At 42.6% G+C, this 19,123-nt stretch overlaps 1 protein-coding gene across 4 annotated transcripts in view; it reads right to left on the bottom strand.

Annotated features, from left to right (window-relative positions):
- Positions 1-2,095: 2,095 nt before the first annotated feature.
- LOC119963400 (calnexin-like) overlaps positions 2,096-19,123 on the bottom strand; it is an 86,062-nt gene continuing 69,034 nt past the window's right edge. For all 4 annotated transcript variants that reach the window (XM_038792465.1, XM_038792467.1, XM_038792468.1 and 1 more), the window contains 5 exons: positions 17,614-17,829; positions 15,159-15,278; positions 13,368-13,497; positions 9,204-9,316; positions 2,096-3,344 (listed from right to left, as the gene is read on the bottom strand). In XM_038792465.1, the coding sequence (XP_038648393.1) occupies positions 3,264-3,344; positions 9,204-9,316; positions 13,368-13,497; positions 15,159-15,278; positions 17,614-17,829 (660 nt within the window). In that variant the 3' untranslated portion in view covers positions 2,096-3,263. The remainder of the gene's footprint in view (positions 3,345-9,203; positions 9,317-13,367; positions 13,498-15,158; positions 15,279-17,613; positions 17,830-19,123) is intronic.

Below are 19,123 nucleotides of genomic sequence, written 5' to 3'. Positions count from 1 at the left end.
ATTAATGATTTAATGCATTTAACACAAATGATTTAACCCTGTAAAATTTCAGTCAGGCAGTAAGCACACTGTTGTGAGCTAGATTTGCACTATCAGTTAGGTGGCATTTTCTGTAGTATTTCCAGCATTTTCTGTTTTTAATACTGATTCCCAGCATCCAGAGTATTTTGCTTTTATTTTTGAAAAGCCAGAGAAAAAGCTTTTCTTCCTCCCATTTAAAAAAAAGAACTTCATACAGTGTATTTTGTTTCTTTTTAAACACATTTTCGTCATTAGTTGTGATCTGTATGTTTTAGTTTGCCTGATAACCAGTGGACATTCCAGTGCACATTTCCACTACAAGTAGATATTTCTGGCCAGGAATACACAATCACATTAATCTACCATCTCATTTAAAAATACAGCTCAAACGATTCTTGGCAGTTTTCATATATTTAAACATATATGGTCTTTATGTACTTTATGGTCTCCTCTCCGGGCCGGGGGGCTACCATTTTATTAGCGGTATCTCAATTTAGGTAAATGGAGGTGCAGATGGCCAGGTCTCTGGAAGTTCAATTTCACTGGCTTGGCAGGGAGGATGAAATGAGACTTGTTGAGGTGGAACAATCTTCCTCTGTCGTTGGCGGGCCGGGCACAGGCAGTAAAGATGGAATATTTTACTGCGATCCTTGTTTTTGGTTCAGTCCTGGGCGGGGAAGGTGGCGAGGGTAAGGAAGGTGATACTGCAAAGGAGACGGCAGGTGAGAGGTGGTAGGCCTCCTGAATTTGATGTAATACTATTGGGCGGCAAATGCGCAGGTTCAGGGATGGATTAGGGAGGTGGGGGCTTTGTGGGTGAGGATGATGGAGGACTTATGTAGGGGCCAGGGCTGTGGCTGCTGGCAATGGCGCCACTCCTGATGACCCAGGGAAGTATTCAATGAGTCCAGTGGTGGTAGCAGGTTAGGTTGGGAGCAGGGTCGGAGGGGCGGGGGGGAAATCATGGATTTGAGCTGGGGAGGATGGATGCAAGGTTCTGGAGGTGGGAAGAAAAGGAGATTAAGGAGGTGAAGGAGGGCGGTTTGCAAGCTTGGAGGAGCTGAGTGAGAAGTTTGGGTTTGTGTGGGGTAAAGGTTTCAGGTATATGCAAGTGTGGATCTTTGCGAGGAAGACCTTCCCGATAGCGCCTCGACGTTGAGGCGGTGCTGTCAGCGGGCTGGCGGGGAGTGGGGTCTTGAAATCATCAAATTTACAGTGCAGAAGGAGGCCATTAGGCCCATCGGGTCTGCACCGATTCACTGAAAGAGCACCCTGCTTAAGCCCATGCCTCCACCCTATCCCCGCAACCCAGTAACTTGGCCTAACTTTTTGCACACCAAGGGGCAATTAGCATGGCCAATCCGCCTCGGTGATTTATGGGAGGATGGGGTGTCTATGGAGGGGGTTAAGACTGTGATGATACCATCAGGCATAAAGGTCTGACAATTACATTTAAATGCATTCATCATCATTGGAAGATAGCAGGGACAATCGGAACGGGAAATCCCGCCAGCGTATTTCCCGTGGGATTTCCCATTCCCCCGAAAATAGGAGCAGAAAATCCCCCATTAGTTAAACTGCTAAAATAAAATTACATACTTTCTTCTTCTGATGTCAGCTGGGGTCCTTGGTGACATTGACATTACATTTGTATAGAATCATTACAGATAATGTGAGGAGAGGTTTAGGGGAACCACCTTGCAATGAAAGACATTCACCTCTGCTTCACTGCTGTGCAACTTTATATCCAGGCTTATTTCACTACTTATAAAATTCTCTCACCACATTTACTAGAAGAAATACGTCTTAAAGAAATCAAATGCAACTTTTAGATAGACATTAACTAGTCGCGTATGTGAAGGAGAATTGTAGCAGGGCAATAGGAATGGATGCAGCAAGAAAAAAAACAAACAAGGGAGGATTAGAAATGCAAGAAAAACAGATAATACTTAAATTGGATTCTATGTGACTGAATTTCTGCCTCCGCTCTTATTACACAATGTCAGATTCACAAAATACAAGTTAGCCATTCCATATAGGTGAGGGTTTAATACTTAGTCAACACAGACACTTCCATTATATTAAATATTTATTTCAAAGAGCAATTGTACATTTTGCAAACATCAGTGTAAACAGGGATTATGCTAACCCAGAGTAACATTAAAACTATAAAACTCCAGAAAATTCAGTACACTCCACACCATTCATCTCCTGAATTGCAGCCAATTGGTTTGTAAAATCATTCACTTCTGCATTCATAATATTGAAACTGAGACAGAAGATGATTTAGGAATGTAATTGCACTGTGTTACAAATTATTCATCAAACATACACGCGCGCGGGCACACACAAACACACACACCATCCCATCAGGGAAGAGAAAATTTCTCAGTTAAATTGATAATATGGAGTGCAGATCATAGGAGATGCTTTAAGTTGGTGGTAAACATAAAATGCAATACAGCTATTTGTACTACATTGGAGAGGGCAAAAAAAGCACATGACCCTTGTGTGTACCTGAAGAATATATAATGTACAAAGAAATTCAGTGCATCTTTTTTGTTTTGCTACAACAATACAATCCGATAAGAGATCTATTTAGGGAAGAAAGCATTGGCACCAATGCAAACAAACTGGGAGCTGTGCTAAAAGCGACATCATTTCAATTAATTTATATACATATATATATACACACACATTGAAATTATCTTCAGTATTGTGTTTCATCATACTAATTTACCCCTTCCCCCTCACATTGAGCTGAAAACTTGAACTGAATATCGAATATCACAGTCATAAAACATGCCAATGCTTCCCCCCTTTCAATACAAATGTCACCATATAACTGTAATTAGCTTTCATTTTATAATATTTGTACTTTTACCCTGGTTAACACTTCTTTCACAAAAGTTACCAAATACTTGCTACAACTTTCCTTGCAATAGTAGAATATGCCTTCACAACTTTGTCATTTGGTATTAGGACGCATTCTGATACTTCTTAAAGTTAGAAACCAACAAAATCCTCAAAGCGATTTTTTTTCTTGCCAGGAAGACTAAAGAGGATTGTAAATGAAGCAGGGAAGAGAAGTATGGAGGCTAAGGTTAGATAGGTACTTGGAATAGAGGTTGATTTATCACCTCAGCCATGAGCTGAGTTATCTGCATGCTGTCAGGAAGTACAGAGGGTGGTAAGCCCATCTAGAAAATGAAAATGCCTCCATTCAATAGCTAATAAGGTATTTACTCCTTTCTCACTTTTTTCTTACGAATCAGTTTTGTGGGACAGTCACCTGAACCAGCACCTTCATCAGCTTCTTTCATCTAAAAAGTAAATGCGAAACAGATTATAAAAGGAGCAATTTTGTTTGGTAGCGATATTATCATCTATATTGTACAACTCCTCTTGGTTCAACATAAATTAGTACAGATAACAGAGTTCGTACTGTTCAATTTTTACCGTGTACAGGAAATAATTACATATTTTTCTTCCTTCACTAGTCGTCCATCAAACGACATGCTATACCCACCTAGCCGACTCCCAAGTGCAGCCATAGTGATGTATTTCAAATTGTCCCACATTATTTTTGAAGAGAGCTCAGATGTGCTGTTACAGGGCGGGACTTACCAGCTGTTCACGCCGGCAGGATACTCTGGTCCCATGCCAGCGCACGGGTTTCTCGGCGATGAGGGGTGCAGTCAACGGGAATTCCCATTGACAAACCGATTGGGCAGATAATCCGCACTGGCCCCAAAATAGGATAGGTGCCAGATGGCAGACTCGTCCAGTCTCCGCACCTGGCCTCCGACACAGTGGGAACTCCGCTGGGCAGGCTTTGGTGCAAGAATTGCTAAGAGCAATCCAGACGTGCTGGACCCCGAGGGGGGTTCAGGGAGTTTGGCCATTGCTCATGTGCCCCTCTGCCACTGCCTGGAGAAGGAGGGCCCCCAAGGGTCCTGGGTAGGCTCTGATCGTGGGTAGGTGGTTGACCCTGGCACCTTCCCCTGGGATGGGGATCCCATGTCTGGATGGCCTCTTCCTGCCCTGGGCAACTTGAAGACGGTGATCTCAGGCAGCCCTCTGTTCAAAATCATCATCCCTGTAACTTGTTTAAACACTGAAGTGGCCTTCTCAGTCTGAACTGCTCTGCCTGACAGCTGAGGGGCAGACCATACAGTTCACTGAAGATTCAAGCCAGGAAGAATTTCACATCTGCTGGTCACTTCAAAGCAGCAAAATGCTTTCACTCCCTCGAAGGAGTGCAGTTTAGGTGGATTGGCCATGCTAAATTAGTGGACTTAGTGTCCAGGGATACAGAGGTTAGGTGGGGTTTTGGAGATGGGACAGGGCGCTGGGCCTGGGTGCTCTTTAAGAGGGGCGGAAAGCATTTAGTATTATTGAAGTGGCCAGATGTTGTCAATCATTTAAAAAAATTTTTAGAGTACCCAATTCATTTATTCCAATTAAGGGGCAATTTAACGTGGTAAATCCACCTAGCCTTCACATCTTTGGGTTGTGGGGGCAAAACCCAAGCGAACACAGGGAGAATGTGCAAACTTCACACGGACAGTGACCCAGAGCTGGGGTTGAACCGGGGATCTCGGCGCCGTGAGGCAGCAGGGCTAACCACTGTGCCGTCTTTGATGTTGTCAATCATAACACAAATCTTTCTAAACAGTGTTTTTCAATCCCGATTTGCGTAATCGGGAGCGCTGCGACGGACAGCTCCGCGACCCCCCTGCGGGTCGTGACCCCGACTTTGAAAATGCCTGCAATGGAGGGTACTTCAGATGCATTTGGAGTATGAAGGGAAAGATAACCTGCCGGCAGTTGTGTTTAAACCATTAAGCTGTCAATCAAAGGCATGTTAAAGGTACTGCACTGCGAAATTGAATGAATGCTTCGCATTTTCAACGATCTCATGGGATTTCAGGGCTTTTCAAGTGTTGTTGGCTCTCTGGGAAGGACCTGACACTTCAAAAAGCAGCAGTTTTAAAAGTATAAGGCTGAGGGAGCAAATCTGAGGAAAGCAAAATTCTTCCTGGCTTGAATCTTCACCCATCTGGTCTGCTCATCAGTTGTCAGGCAGAACTATTCGGGAGTGAGAAGGTTACTTCAGAGTTTAAGCAGGTCTGATAAGGATGATGATTTTGAACAGAGGGCCGCGTGAGATCACCATGACAAGAGTGATCTTCAGGTTGCCCAAATCTGGAAATGGCAGTCCAGTCCAGTCCAGAAATGGCGTGCGTGGTGGTGGGGGGATGATCCGTTATTCCCATAGTTTGGGGGGGGTTCGGGGGGTTGGGGTGCTCCCCTTGTCAGTGGGGAGGGGGCCGACATTTGCATTGTGACATGCCAGGAGTGGGGGCTTGTCTGCACATTGGAATCGGGGCACCCATTCAGAATGACAGCCCAACAGGATAACTGGCATGTTCGCTGCAATGCATAACTTTGTATAATCAAGCTATGGGAATACCACCTCGTCGCAGTCCCAGATTATCGGCTGGGACGAGCACTTTGACTCTGGAATGGAGAATCCTGGCCAATGTCTCCAGAAGTCATAACACGTCTTCAAAACTCAATGCAACAAGGCACATTTGGTTTCAAATTTAATATATCAAAAGGAATTGAAATGAACAGAAATGGTGATTATATAGAGATCAAATGTCTTTTGACGGATTCCTCTATTGGTCACTGCTAGAACATCATTCACACACCAAAATCCCAGGACCACAAGTCATGAAGACATCAATACCTGGACCTCAACTTGAAATAAATGCACCGGAGTGTCTTTACATTCAGCTCACTCCTATAATGCATGCCAATTATGGAACGAAGACTATTTTTGCAATACTTACTTCGCTTGGATGGAAGAGGCTGTATTACTCAAGAACAGCCGTATGCCATTCAGCCTTTTGACCCTGTTTTGCCATTCCATTAGATCAAGGCTCACCTGTACCTCAAAATTACTTACCTTGACACAGCGTCCACAGCCTTTTAGGGAAAGAATATTTTAGATTTCCACTGCTCTTTCTATGCAGTACTTCAGATGGGTTCTAACACAAAACCAAAGAGGCAAATCGGCTTCCTTTTAAATGTGTTGGGAAATCATGTACTCGTTAGAGAATGAATGAGGAAAATTAAAGAAATGAACTGGGTTTCTCCTTTCTGGCCTTCTGCCAGTCACTGGTCAGAACACCTTGCAGCATAAAACATTCCACCATAACTCTATATTGCAACTCAAACCTACAGTAGAATAACCTACTGAATTATGACTCTATGGGCAACTGTGGTACATCCTCACACTACCGCCATTCTCAGTGACAACAGCAACTTATCTTTAATAAAGCACCATTAATGTAATAAACATGCCAAGGTGCTTGAATATCACTCACTATCATTGCCCCTCCCAAACTGTATGTATGCACTGCGCAGCACCCCGGAAAGTACAGTGCACCCAATTACCAGCTTTCCCCTTTTAAAGGTACCATGCATTGAAATGAATAGGTTATGCACGTCGAAAATATTTAGGAGGAGGGACATGGCTCACAAGTCAAGCCAAGATTGTAACATGCTTTACAACCAACACTAGTTATTTCTTTCTTTTGTTTGCATCCAAATAATTGACCCAGAAAGTTGGTATTGTTTCACATTTCACGAGGCAATGGGCCAGGTTTTCACAGTCTTAGACCTTCAAAAAAAACCTGCCAGGCAGGACCTAGATGCAGAAATTCCGTCCCCATTTCTGATAGATCAAATTTTTGTTGGCAGGGGGAAGGTAATGGGATGTGACTTACACAGGAGAGAAACTTGAGCTCAGATTTGCCATTTGAACTTAGTGCTGAGTTCAAACAGACCCCATTTTGGCTGGTCTACATAAGAACAAGGAGCAGGAGTAGGCCATCTGGCCCCTCGAGCCTGCTCCGCCATTCAATGAGATCATGGCTGATCTTTTGAGGACTCGGTTCCACTTTCCGGCCCGAACACCATAACCCTTAATCCCTTTATTCTTCAAAAAACTATCTATCTTTACCTTAAAAACATTTAATGAAGGAGCCTCAACTGCTTCACTGGGCAAGGAATTCCATAGATTCACAATCCTTTGAGTGAAGAAGTTCCTCCTAAACTCAGTCCTAAATCTACTTCCCCTTATTTTGAGGCTATGCCCCCTAGTTCTGCTTTCACCCGCCAGTGGAAACAACCTGCCCGCATCTATCCTATCTATTCCCTTCATAATTTTAAATGTTTCAATAAGATTCCCCCTCATCCTTCTAAATTCCAACGAGTACAGTCCCAGTCTACTCAACCTCTCCTCGTAATCCAACCCCTTCAGCTCTGGGATTAACCTAGTGAATCTCCTCTGCACACCCTCCAGTGCCAGTATGTCCTTTCTCAAGTAAGGAGACCAAAACTGAACACAATACTCCAGGTGTGGCCTCACTAACACCTTATACAATTGCAACATAACCTCCCTAGTCTTAAACTCCATCCCTCTAGCAATGAAGGACACAATTCCATTTGCCTTCTTAATCACCTGTTGCACCTGTAAACCAACTTTCTGTGACTCATGCACTAGCACACCCAGGTCTCTCTGCACAGCGGCATGCTTTAATATTTTATCGTTTAAATAATAATCCCGTTTTCTGTTATTCCTACCAAAATGGATAACCTCACATTTGTCAACATTGTATTCCATCTACCAGACCCTAGCCCATTCACTTAACCTATCCAAATCCCTCTGCAGACTTCCAGTATCCTCTGCACGTTTCGCTTTACCACTCATCTTACGTGTCATCTGCAAACTTGGACACATTGCCCTTAGTCCCCAACTCCAAATCATCTATGTAAATTGTGAACAATTGTGGGCCCAACACGGATCCCCGAGGGACACCACTAGCTACTGATTGCCAACCAGAGAAACACCCATTAATCCCCACTCTTTGCTTTCTATTAATTAACCAATCCTCTATCCATGCTACTACTTTACCCTTAATGCCATGCATCTTTATCTTATGCAGCAACCTTTTGTGTGGCACCTTGTCAAAGGCTTTCTGGAAATCCAGATATACCACATCCATTGGCTCCCCGTTATCTACTGCACTGGTAAGGGCCTTAACTTGCAGTGTGGGAGTCACAAACTTATCTAATAGACGTAAATGCTCTTGAAGGGCAGATAAGGTCTGTTTAAGTTATTTTAACTCTCACTGACAAATTGAACAGTGAATTTGTAAAACATCCTCTGCTGGGCTGCTTTGCTTGACAGGTCATAGTGTAGTTTTTAAAAAAATGTTAGTATCTGGTCATGCAGTTCAATAGAACTATTTGTTGACATTATCAACTTACTGTGAATGCTTGGCTGGGTTCCAAAAGCTACAATTTTACATGAGAGTCTGATGGACAATTTAAAGAGATTATTAAAGGATTAGCTGTTTTTGACATGGGGGTCGGAACAGAAATATTCGTAAGACTAACACTTGAAGAAGTTTAAAGGATTGAATGGGTTTCATGAATGGGAGCTTTTTTCACTATCAAGAACGCGTGAGAGCTGAATGAGATTGTTTGAATTTCCCTCACCATTTTCACATGGTTTCCATGGTCTGTGGTTATGAGGGGTGAAAGCGGGACTACCTGTTTCTAAAATGACTGAGATACTGGCAAGTTTCTCCGTCCTGCCACACCGGTTTTCTGCTGCGGCACGCTGTTGGGATTCTCCATTTAACCGGCTGCCCCAACTTGTGGGGCAGCCCCACACCGTCGGGAAACCCACAGGCTTCCGGCAAAACAGAGAATTCCGATGGCGGAGAATTTAGTCCAAAATATCAGAAAAGCAAGGCGGATGGTCTGGCCAATGTGCCCTGGCACTGATCGTATGCCAAGTCTTCCTATAATCTGCTTCTGCTGCCAGTGGGGCTGATACGGTCTCTGCCACCCAAGAAATAAAAAATTGGTTCTAACGAAGTCCTTTAAACTGAGATGGGTCTGCCAAAACAGCAAATTTCTCAACTAAAGCTAATCACCTCAGTAAAAATCCAGATAGTCATCCTGAATATTCAGAAGCAGATATAAATAATATATAATTTTAAAGCTCATCTGATAAGACTAAAATATTAAGTTATTTGTTCTTCAAAGCTTTATATACTTAAAAAGGCAGCAATCGTTTGAACAAAAAAAATCCCACAAACCTCATCCTCTGAAGCAGATTTAGATTTATTGACCTCTTCATCTTCCTCGTCCTCTTCTTCTTCTTGACTTCCTTCTCCAATGTTTTCATCATCTCCACTTGCTTTCTGATCTTCTACACAAAACATTTTAAAAGCCAGAGAATAGGTATGTTAAAAAGGCAGTACAATGATACAAAAAAAGCTCATGTATTGTGGGTTCTTATCTTAAGGGGGTCTGAAATACAAAGTGGTGGAAATCATGGCCGCAACTTTTCATCTGTTCACACCGGTGGGATCCATCTTCGGTGCATATGACCTAGTGCCTGAAGACAGACAAAGGTTTAGAAATTTAAGGAAAGAATTTGGTCAAACATACATGGTGTTTGAAAGGCTCAAACAGAGTAATTTTGATAGGTAGATAAGGGCTTTGAAAATAGACCAAACATATGAAGCTCTCAGAGAAATTATACTATTGGAGTTTAAAAATTCAATTCCTGATGCAGTGAGAACTCATGTGGAAGAACAGAGGGTTAAAACTGCAAGATTAGCAGCAGAAATGGCAGATGATTATGAATTAGTTCATAACTCAAAACTTGGTTTCCGACATCAGTTTCAGCCTGTAAGGGATAGAAACTGGGGACATGAGAAATACTCAAGTGGTAAAGATAAAGGTGATCTGATGGGAGATAATAAGCAGAGTGTACATCAGATTAAAAAGAAATCCAGATGGGTGGAAAAGAAATGAAAAGTTTCACATGTTTTCACTGTAATAAACTAGGTAAATTCACAGTGTTGGTGGTTGAAGAAAAGAACTGGGAAGGCTGATGCGGTAAAACAGGATAAGACAGTGGGGTTTGTTAAAGTGGTAAAGGAAAGCTCAAATGAAGCGAAGGAGGTGCAAAAGTTTATACAGCCTGATCAATGGGTAATTGATAAGAAGGTGCCAGATCTCTTTACCCACTTGTGTGGGTAAAGTTTACTCATGTGAATCAGGAGGAGCAGGTAAAGAAGTCACAATTTTAAGCGATACGGGAGCTAGTCAATCTTTAATGGTAAGAGATGAGGAGTATGTAGTTTAGGAAGAATGTTGCCAGAAAAGGTGGTAATATGTGGAATTCAGGGTGAGAGGAGTAGTGTTCAATTATATAAGGTAAGGTTGGAAAGTCCAGTGAAGAATGGTGAAGTGGTATAGGAGTAATAGAGAGAGTATCTTGTCCAGGAATACAGTTTATCTTGGGTAATGATATAGCTGGATCTCAGGTGTGAGTGATGCCTACTGTGGTTGATAACCCAGTGGAAAATCAAACAACTGAAGTGAAGGACGAATATCCTGGGGTTTTTCCAGATTGTGTAGTAACCAGCCCCTCAGATTGAACTAAAGTATCTGACTTTAAAGAGAAATGCCGAGGCGTAGAGAAATGGACGGATCGTGCAAGGACCTTCTTGTTCAAAGAGACTGTCAATTTAGAAGTATTCCAGTTGGTGGAAGAAGAAAAAAAAATTGACTATATTATTATATCTGTTTGCATGTGTTGTTTTTTTGAAACGAAAAAGTATATTTACCTTGTGCATTGGTTAAAGGATAGTGAAAAGGTGAAAAATGAAACCATCTTGAAGTTGATGGTTTATTTCTTTTCTGGGGGGAGGTATCATGTGAGACTACCTTTAAGAAATGGGTGTTTATAAATGGGTGTGTATATAAATATCTGTAGTGGGAGTACCTTTAAGAAATGAGTGTTTATTACTGCAGTGATGTCAGAGCGTGGGTGGAGCTGGGCTGTCTGTCAGCTTTTTACTTTTGTTTCAGGCTGTTTGCTGCAGGGTGTGTTTTAGTTTTGTTTTCAGTGTTGGAGCTGAAGCCAGACCAAGCAGATGTACTGCTGTTCTCTCTGCCATCAAAAGACTATCTCTTGGTCATTTGGTGAATTCAGAATTATAAATGTTCTCAGTAGTGAATGTAAACCTAATGTGCTTCTGTTAAAAGGTGTTTCTTTTGTCTTCAGGATGTTGTTTGGGAAGTTATTAAGCATTACTTAGTGTTGTGTTCTTTGGGGGTTGTATTTGAATTAATGGTTACTAAGATGTACACTGTATGTTTTAAAAAGGTTAAGTTGAGTTCATAGAATAAATATTGTTTTGCTTTAAAAAATACTTTTCCATTTCTGCTGTACCACACCTGTAGAGGACTGTGTGCTCCCATACCACAATCTATTAAAAGTTGTGGGTCAGGTGAACTCCATGATACACTCTGGGGTTCTCTAAACCCTGACCCATAAGAATAGGAAGGATGTGGATGCTTTGGAGAGGGTGCAGAGAAGATTTACCAGGATGCTGTCTGGACTGGAGGGCATGGCTTATGAAGAAAGTGTGAGAGAGGTAGGGCATTTCTCACTGGAGCGAAGAAGGAAGAGAGGTGACTTGATAGAAGTGTACAATGTGATGAGAGGCATGGATAGAGTGGATAGCCAGAGACTTTTCCCCAGGGCAGAAATGGCTGTCATGAGGGGATGTAATTCTAAGGTGATTGGAGGAAAGTATTGGGGAGATGTTGGCCGTAGGTTCTTTACACAAAGAGTGGTGGGTGCGTGGAATGCACTGCCCGTGGAGGTGGTGGAGTCAGAGGCATTAGGGAAATTTAGAATACCCAATTCATTTTTTCCAATTAAGGGGCAATTTAGAGTGGCCAATCCACCTACCCTGCACATTTTTGGGTTGTGGGGGCAAAACCCACGCAAACACGGGGGGAATGTGCAAACTCCACACGGACAGTGACCCAGAGGCGGGATCGAACCTGGGATCTCGGCGCCGTGAGGCAACAGGGCTAACCCACTGCGCCACCGTGCTGCCGCATTAGGGACATTTAATCGACTCTTGGACAGGCACATGGACAGCAGTAAATTGAAGGGGTGTTGGTTAGATTGATCTTAGATTAGGATAAATGGTCGGCACAACATCGAGGGTTGAAGGGCCTGTACTGTGCTGCACTGTTCTATACCTTCAAGATGTGGTAAATTGGTGTCAAGTCAACCAAAATTATGCTAAGCATAGGTATCATGAGATGTGGAGCAAAGGTGGAGAATGGAGTTAAGGTGCCATAATCAGTTATGATCCAAGTGATGGAACGGGACTGAGGGACATAATAATAATAATCCTTATTGTCACAAGTTGTCTTACATTAACACGGCAATGAAGTTACTGTGAAAAGCTCCTCGTCGTCACCTTCGGGCACCTGTTCGGGTACATGGAGGGGGAATTCAGAATGTCCAAATTACCTAACAGCATGTCTTTTGGAACTTGTGGGAGAAAACCGGAGCACCCGGAGGAAACAAACACAGACACAGGGAGAAGATGCAGACACCGCACAGACAGCGACCCAAGCCGGGAATTGAACCTGGGACCCTGGAGCTCTGAAGCAACAGTGCTACCCACTGTGCTACCGTGCCATCCACATGGGCTACTCCTCTAACAAAGCCACAAATGATAAAAAAAAGTCACAAAAAAATTATAAAGAAAAGACGAAGTGCTATGGCCGAAGTGTTTCTCCCCCCAAAATACTCAGCCATTAGTCTTGCAGAATGAATGGGATACTAGTATATAAACACTTCATGTGTTTGTCTGAAATTCCTCTATCAGAAGACACTTTAAAAAGTTTACAATAATTACATTAACATCCTCACTAAAACAACCATGAAGAAGCATTTCTGCTGAGCATATTAAACATTTTTATTCAGAGCCTTTTTGTTTTGCTCTGCTACAACTGATGTCCAGGACTGTTTTACAATACCTCGACAGTTAATGGAGGCAGATCAAGATGTCAAGCTGACAAATTCAAAAAAGAAATCAAATAACTGCTTCTTCACAAACAAAAACTGAAACATGCTAGTTTTTGAACTTAGAAACTAATCAAATGCTTCTTTCTTGTTCTGTGCTGACTGAAAGAACTACTCGCCTAGTTCCACTCCCCTGTTTTTTCCCTACGGCCTTGCAATTTTTTGCTTCTGATTATTATCAAATGTTCATTTTTTTTCAGATCTCAATTGAATCTGCCTGCAGCACACGCTTGGGCAGAGCATTTTCACCAAGTGAGATGAGAGTGAGTTCCCTTGACATTAAGGAATTCGATGGGAAATTATTCCTTCATACAGCATAAAAACAGAAGACAAATCCAATATGCTGTTCTTCTACCTTTTGTAAGGTTACATTGTTTCTTCTCATCCATCACGTCCTCCTGCTCTTCATCCTCCTGATCCTGTTCTCCTCTGACATCAGGCTGCATGGCGTCAGTCTTCTTATACTCAGCTGCCTCGTCAGGTTTCTAAAAAGAGTTGTATAATTTATGCTACAGTTTAATATTTCTTCCATTAAGGTCAAACTCAAAAAGTCATGTATTTCTTTGAGAAGTCCAGTTCAAAGTAATCTTTAAAATTCCCCCTCTCCTCCCTTTGCTTCCTCTCTCCCTCTGTCTTCCCTCCCACTTTAGGGTTTGCAACTGTGGTTGGATATATTCCTCAAGACTTCAGCACAAGATTTCTTGCCTCCAGCCAACTTAGAAAACCTCCTTTCTGCTCATCACCAATACTTAAAGAAACAGTAAATTTAAGTATTCAAAGAAAAATAAAAAAAAACAATTATTACTTCTTTGAGTCTTGTAAAATCCTGGAAGGTTGTCAATCCTCATGTCTCTTTATAGACCAAACTGATCAAAGATTCCCTGTAGACTAATAAAGTAAATAAAAATCTCAAAACCTGGCAGCATTCTTCCTCCCATAGCCTACTTTCCACTTGAAAAGTTGTAATTCCACACTTAGCAGGCACATTTTAGTATCTGCCCAAGTGGGCACAGGCAAGTGGTGGTAAGTTGTGAGACCAACATTGCAAGAGACTTATGCAAATTTCCAGCAGGGCTTTCTGAGTAACAAAATTGACAGTGGAAATGTTGCCCAAGGGGCGGGATACTCCCAACAGGAGTCTAAGTGCCGACGTCCTGGAGTGTTTTACTCCGCCATCAGTGACCAGGAGTGAACGGTGCCGGCGGGACTCTGTCATGTCGGAGCGGCCGCTCGGCCCATCCGGGACAGAGAATCGGCAGCCCCACCGATCCCAGTGGCCGGTGCCGCGCCAAACGCGCCGGCGCAGATACTCCGCACCTCGGAAAATCGCGCTCCGGCGTCGGGGCATCATGGCTCGGTTGCTCCGATTCTCTGGGCCGGCGCGGGGCTCGGAGAATCGCCCCCTATAAACCCAAGGCGAAGGGTTGCTGAGACCAGGGGGCTCCTCACCGGAGCAAAACTAGCTAAATCAGCATTATGCAGTGATCAAACAAGGGACTGTCCTTCTATGAAGTTTAATTACTCACTGTCTGAAATCGGGGGGGGGGGGGGGGGGGGGGGGGGGAGAGTCTCCAGTATTGGGCCCAAGAGTTTGCGCTGTTGTGAACGCCGTCGTGAACCGGGCCCGGTTATGTCTGATTCTGGCCGCTCCAGCCTCGGCGCCGCGCCAACCTGCACATGCGCAGGGGACTTCTTTTGCACACCGGCCTTGACCAACATGGTGTCGGTGTTCAGGGACCAGCCGCGCCAGGAAGTAGGCCGGGGGCAGGGCGGCCCGCCAATTGGTGGGCCCCGATAGCGGGCCGCATCCCATCGGAGGCCCCCCCTGGTGAAGGAGCCCTTCTCCCCCACCACAGGCCACCCCCCCGACTGTTCCGCCGGCAGCGACCAGGGATGAATGGCGCTGGCGGGACTCTGTTTTGTCGGAGCGGCCGCTCGGCCTGGAGAATCGGTGGCCCCGCTGATTCCAGCGTCCCGCGCCAGCGCAGATGTCGCCGATTCTCCGCACCTCGGAGAATCGAGCGCCGCCGTCGGGGCATCGTGGCGTGGTTGCGCCGATTCTCCGTCCCAGCGCAGGGCTCAAGAGAATCGCCCCTCCAGACCTTTTCTTGAAAGCAACTACAAAAGCTTTCAAGCTTTTTCTTACCTTGCTTGGCCAGCAGAACAGCACAATTAGCCCTAAAGGTAAAACAGCTGTCAGGATGTAAATAATCCAGAGCCAAGGACGCTCTTCTGCTGCAGTTGTCAACTGACCCAAAACACCAGGCTGAAAAGGAAAAAATATGAACCTCCTGAGTCAGATCAAACAATTATCTTTATTTAACACACTAGTTTGCTCTGGAAATTTCAGGATCACCGTGGGCAAACTACACCACCATAGTTGCATCAGTGATCCTATAAGGTCAATTAAGCTTAGGTCTAAAACTCATTTTTAAACTGACTTATTTTATCAATGGAATGCTCTTTAAAAATAAACTAACCTCCGAAATGGATGGTGGGTGATAGAAGAAACAGAAAAAAATTAAAAATGTTAGATTAAACAGCGGGAGAAAGGAAAAGTAGTAAAATAAAAAAATCATAAACATTGTTTAATTAAAATGCAAGCGTATCTTCTTAGTTTTATAGATTTTTAACAACAAATTTAGAGTACCCAGTTATTTTGTTTCCAGTTAATGGGAATATAGCGTGGTCAATCCAACTATCCTGCACATCTTTGGGTTATAGGGGTGAGTCCCATGCACACACGGGGAGAATGTGCAAACTCCACACGGACAATGACCTGGGACCAGGATCGAACCCGGGTCCTCAGCATTGAGGCAGCAGCGCTAAACATGAGGTCACCGTGCAGCCCATTATAGTTACTAGAGTAATCAAACTACCCTTGATTAACGTAACTTTAACACCAGGCTCTTGTTTTCAAATTCATACGATGGGACACAAAAGTAAATAATAGATAAATAAACCAGTCAATTCAGACAGGAATTTCCCCAGAACCATCAGCAATCACAAAAGTTAAAAAATGTGATGCATATAAAACAAAAACAGAAAAAAACCATTAAATGCAATTAAGCAAAGGGGGGGGGGGGTTCCCGGAAAAGCAATCAACAAGCTCATAAATTAATACCCTGTACAAGAATACTGTAACCAATAAAACTCCAAAAATAAAATATTTAAATGTTAATTATATTTTGAAAAATATGCTATATTAGTCAAATATTGATTCCATATGTTTAAATATATGAAAACTGAGACGAATCATTTGAGCTGTATTTTTAAATGAGATGGATGATTAATGTGATTGTGAATTCCTGACCAGAAATATCTACTTGTAGTGGAAATGTGCACTTGTAGTGGAAATGTGGTTATCAAGCAAACTAAAGCATACAGATCACAACTAACAACGAAAATTTGTTTAAAATGAACCAAAATTCACAGTATGAAGTTTTTATTTTTTAAATGTGAGGAAAAAAAAGCTTTTTCTCTGGCTTTTCAAAAATAAAAGCAAAATATTCTGGATGCTGGAAGTCTGAATTAAAAACAGAAAATGCTGGGAAAATCTTAGTTGGTCAGAGTTAACTTTTCAGGTTGAAAACCTTTCATTGTAATTTAAATGTTTTTCCCACACACAGGCTTCTTTAAAAAGTTTACCATATTTTCAGGTGAGGTGACAATCCACTGATGTCAGTTAGACTTCAAAAAAATATTTACTTCATTGATGGTTCCAATTTCTTTGGGAGCTTTACATTTTGTATTGGTTAAGATTCTTTTGTGTTCTCTGTTAACCACCAAATGAGCTGGTGCATATTTACAAAGAGTATCAAACCACCCATATAAGTCACAGAAATGGACCAAAAAAATTAAAAATTCCTGCATCAACTAATTTTAAGTGTTACTGCCTAACTGCTAGTGCAAATCTAGTTCACAACAGTGTGCTTACTGCCTGACTGAAATTTTACAGGGTCAGATCATTTGTGTACTTTTCCGTGACTCTCGGCAGAGAACTAGACTAACGGAATATCAAAAATCTGACTAGTAGCTCAAATTTAAAAGGGAGGTGCACAATAAAGCCTAATGGGTACAAATGTTACTTCACATTTTGCAAAACTTTTGAGTGCATTTTAAAGGTTTGTCAGCTTTTGCCAAGGACCAATTTGTGCTAGAAAAGATGCAGCATTTAAAATTTAGCGCAAATGCTCAAAATTGGGTTCTTTTAAAGAACAAATCCTGTGCATGAAAGCACCCAATATGTATTTGATGTTTAGCAAAATGGAACTGTGGTTGTAAAAATTATCTGTGAGGAGGATTGCCCTGTTTGGTACTCGAGAACAACCTATCCAAAAGTCAGCAGTGCATAATTTCTGGCAGCATGGAGGCACAATTTTTAAAAAATTAATTTACAGGATGTGGGTGTCGCTGGTTCGGCCAGTTCCCCATCCCTTCATCATAATAGTCATTAACCTCTCTCCTGAAATGGAGAATGAAATCTGTGACACAGGTTTTGGAAAGCTGCAGTTGTACACCAAATGGGAGAGAAATTAAAAACTTAATTATTTTACAATAAATGCACTTCACAATAACACAATTTCTAACATATTACACACCTCATTTGCAATAGCCACTATCTTCTTCAGCTTCCAACCATCTGCTGCCCACTGGTCAGACACTTCCTTCTCACCACAGATGATAAAGTTATCAAACAAGATGTCAGAAGTCATGGACCACAGCTCCAGACCAAGAGCAATGATTGGAGTCATCTTGTAAGGTTGCAAATCCTCAAAATAATTAGGATTTAGGATTTTCCTTGGATTCCATACACCCTGCATTAAAAAAAACCAAAATAAAAGCTATCCAAATTGTTATTTTTTCACATTTATCTCATGGTGTTACCAGTCTGTCTCCCTTCACCTTATTCTTCAGAATAGTGAAACTTACTATTTCTGCAGATGCTAAGAATGGAAGGAAGGAGACCAGTCTTTATGTGTGCCAGGTTGGATTCCACACCTAAAGTAGGATACTATTTAAAACAAACAGCTTTTCAACTGGGAAACTCTTCCGAGAAATCACTGCCCTCTTCTTTCATACTGTTTATATTCCTGCTATATGTAATAATGGTTTTGGCTTCTTCCCACACTAATATATTGATCTCACCTTTAAGCTACATTTATTGAAAGATAGTTAATTAGTAAGGGAATCATAGGTTATGGGGATAAGGCGGGAAAGTGGAGTTGAGTATTATCACATCTGATCAGTTATGATGTCATTGAATGGCAGAGCAGACTCGATGGACTGAATGACCTACTTCTGTTCTTATATCTTATTCAAAGAATTCTACATGTCCTTTTACAAACTGCCTTCCAGCAATTAAACAGTGGCCTCATTATTGAGAGGAGTGCGATAGTCTTCACCGACCCTCTGAAAGAGCCCTTCATCCCTACCCTATCCCCATAACGCAGTAACCCCACCTAATCTTTTGGACACTAGGGTAAATTTAGCATGCCAATCCCCCTAACCTGCACAACTTTGGACTGTTGGAGGAAACCGGAGTAACTGGAAGAAACCCACGCAGACACGTGGAGAACATACAAACTCCACACAGACAGTGACACAGGCTGGAATTGAACCCGGGTCCCTGGGGCTGTGAGGCAGCAGTGCTAATCACTGTACCATCTAATCACCAAGCCATCCTTGGTGTGTGGTAGAGTAAAGAAGCACGTGAGTCTGATGGTGAGTGGTGCATTGGGACAGGTCAGGGATGTGTTGGTTTGGCCATTTTGGTTAAATAAAGTCTGGCTGTGGGTTGGAAATTGGAATTTGTCCGTAGCTGGAGAACTGTGGAAACGCTCTCTAGCAATCATTGAAAGGATTTGAGGGAAATCACAGTTAGATCAGGGAGGCTCAGATTGCTCAAGAACCTTGGAAGGAACACTTTGTCCAAGTGAAGAAAGTTTTTAAAACTTACTGTGGCTAGTTGCCTCCTCCTACCATATGTCGCTGACGGGCAGCAGTTAATGCTGTATTCATGTTAGAATTACATTGTGGTGCTGGGGAGGCCTTTCGGTAAGCCCATGCTGCTTTCAGCAGGAGCCTCATCAAAGACTTGAATTGCTACCT

The sequence above is a fragment of the Scyliorhinus canicula genome, chromosome 3 (assembly GCF_902713615.1).
Source record: "Scyliorhinus canicula chromosome 3, sScyCan1.1, whole genome shotgun sequence".
Lineage (NCBI taxonomy): Eukaryota > Metazoa > Chordata > Chondrichthyes > Carcharhiniformes > Scyliorhinidae > Scyliorhinus > Scyliorhinus canicula.
Note: the sequence above shows the minus strand (reverse complement) of the source record. Positions and strands in the feature narration are given on the sequence as shown.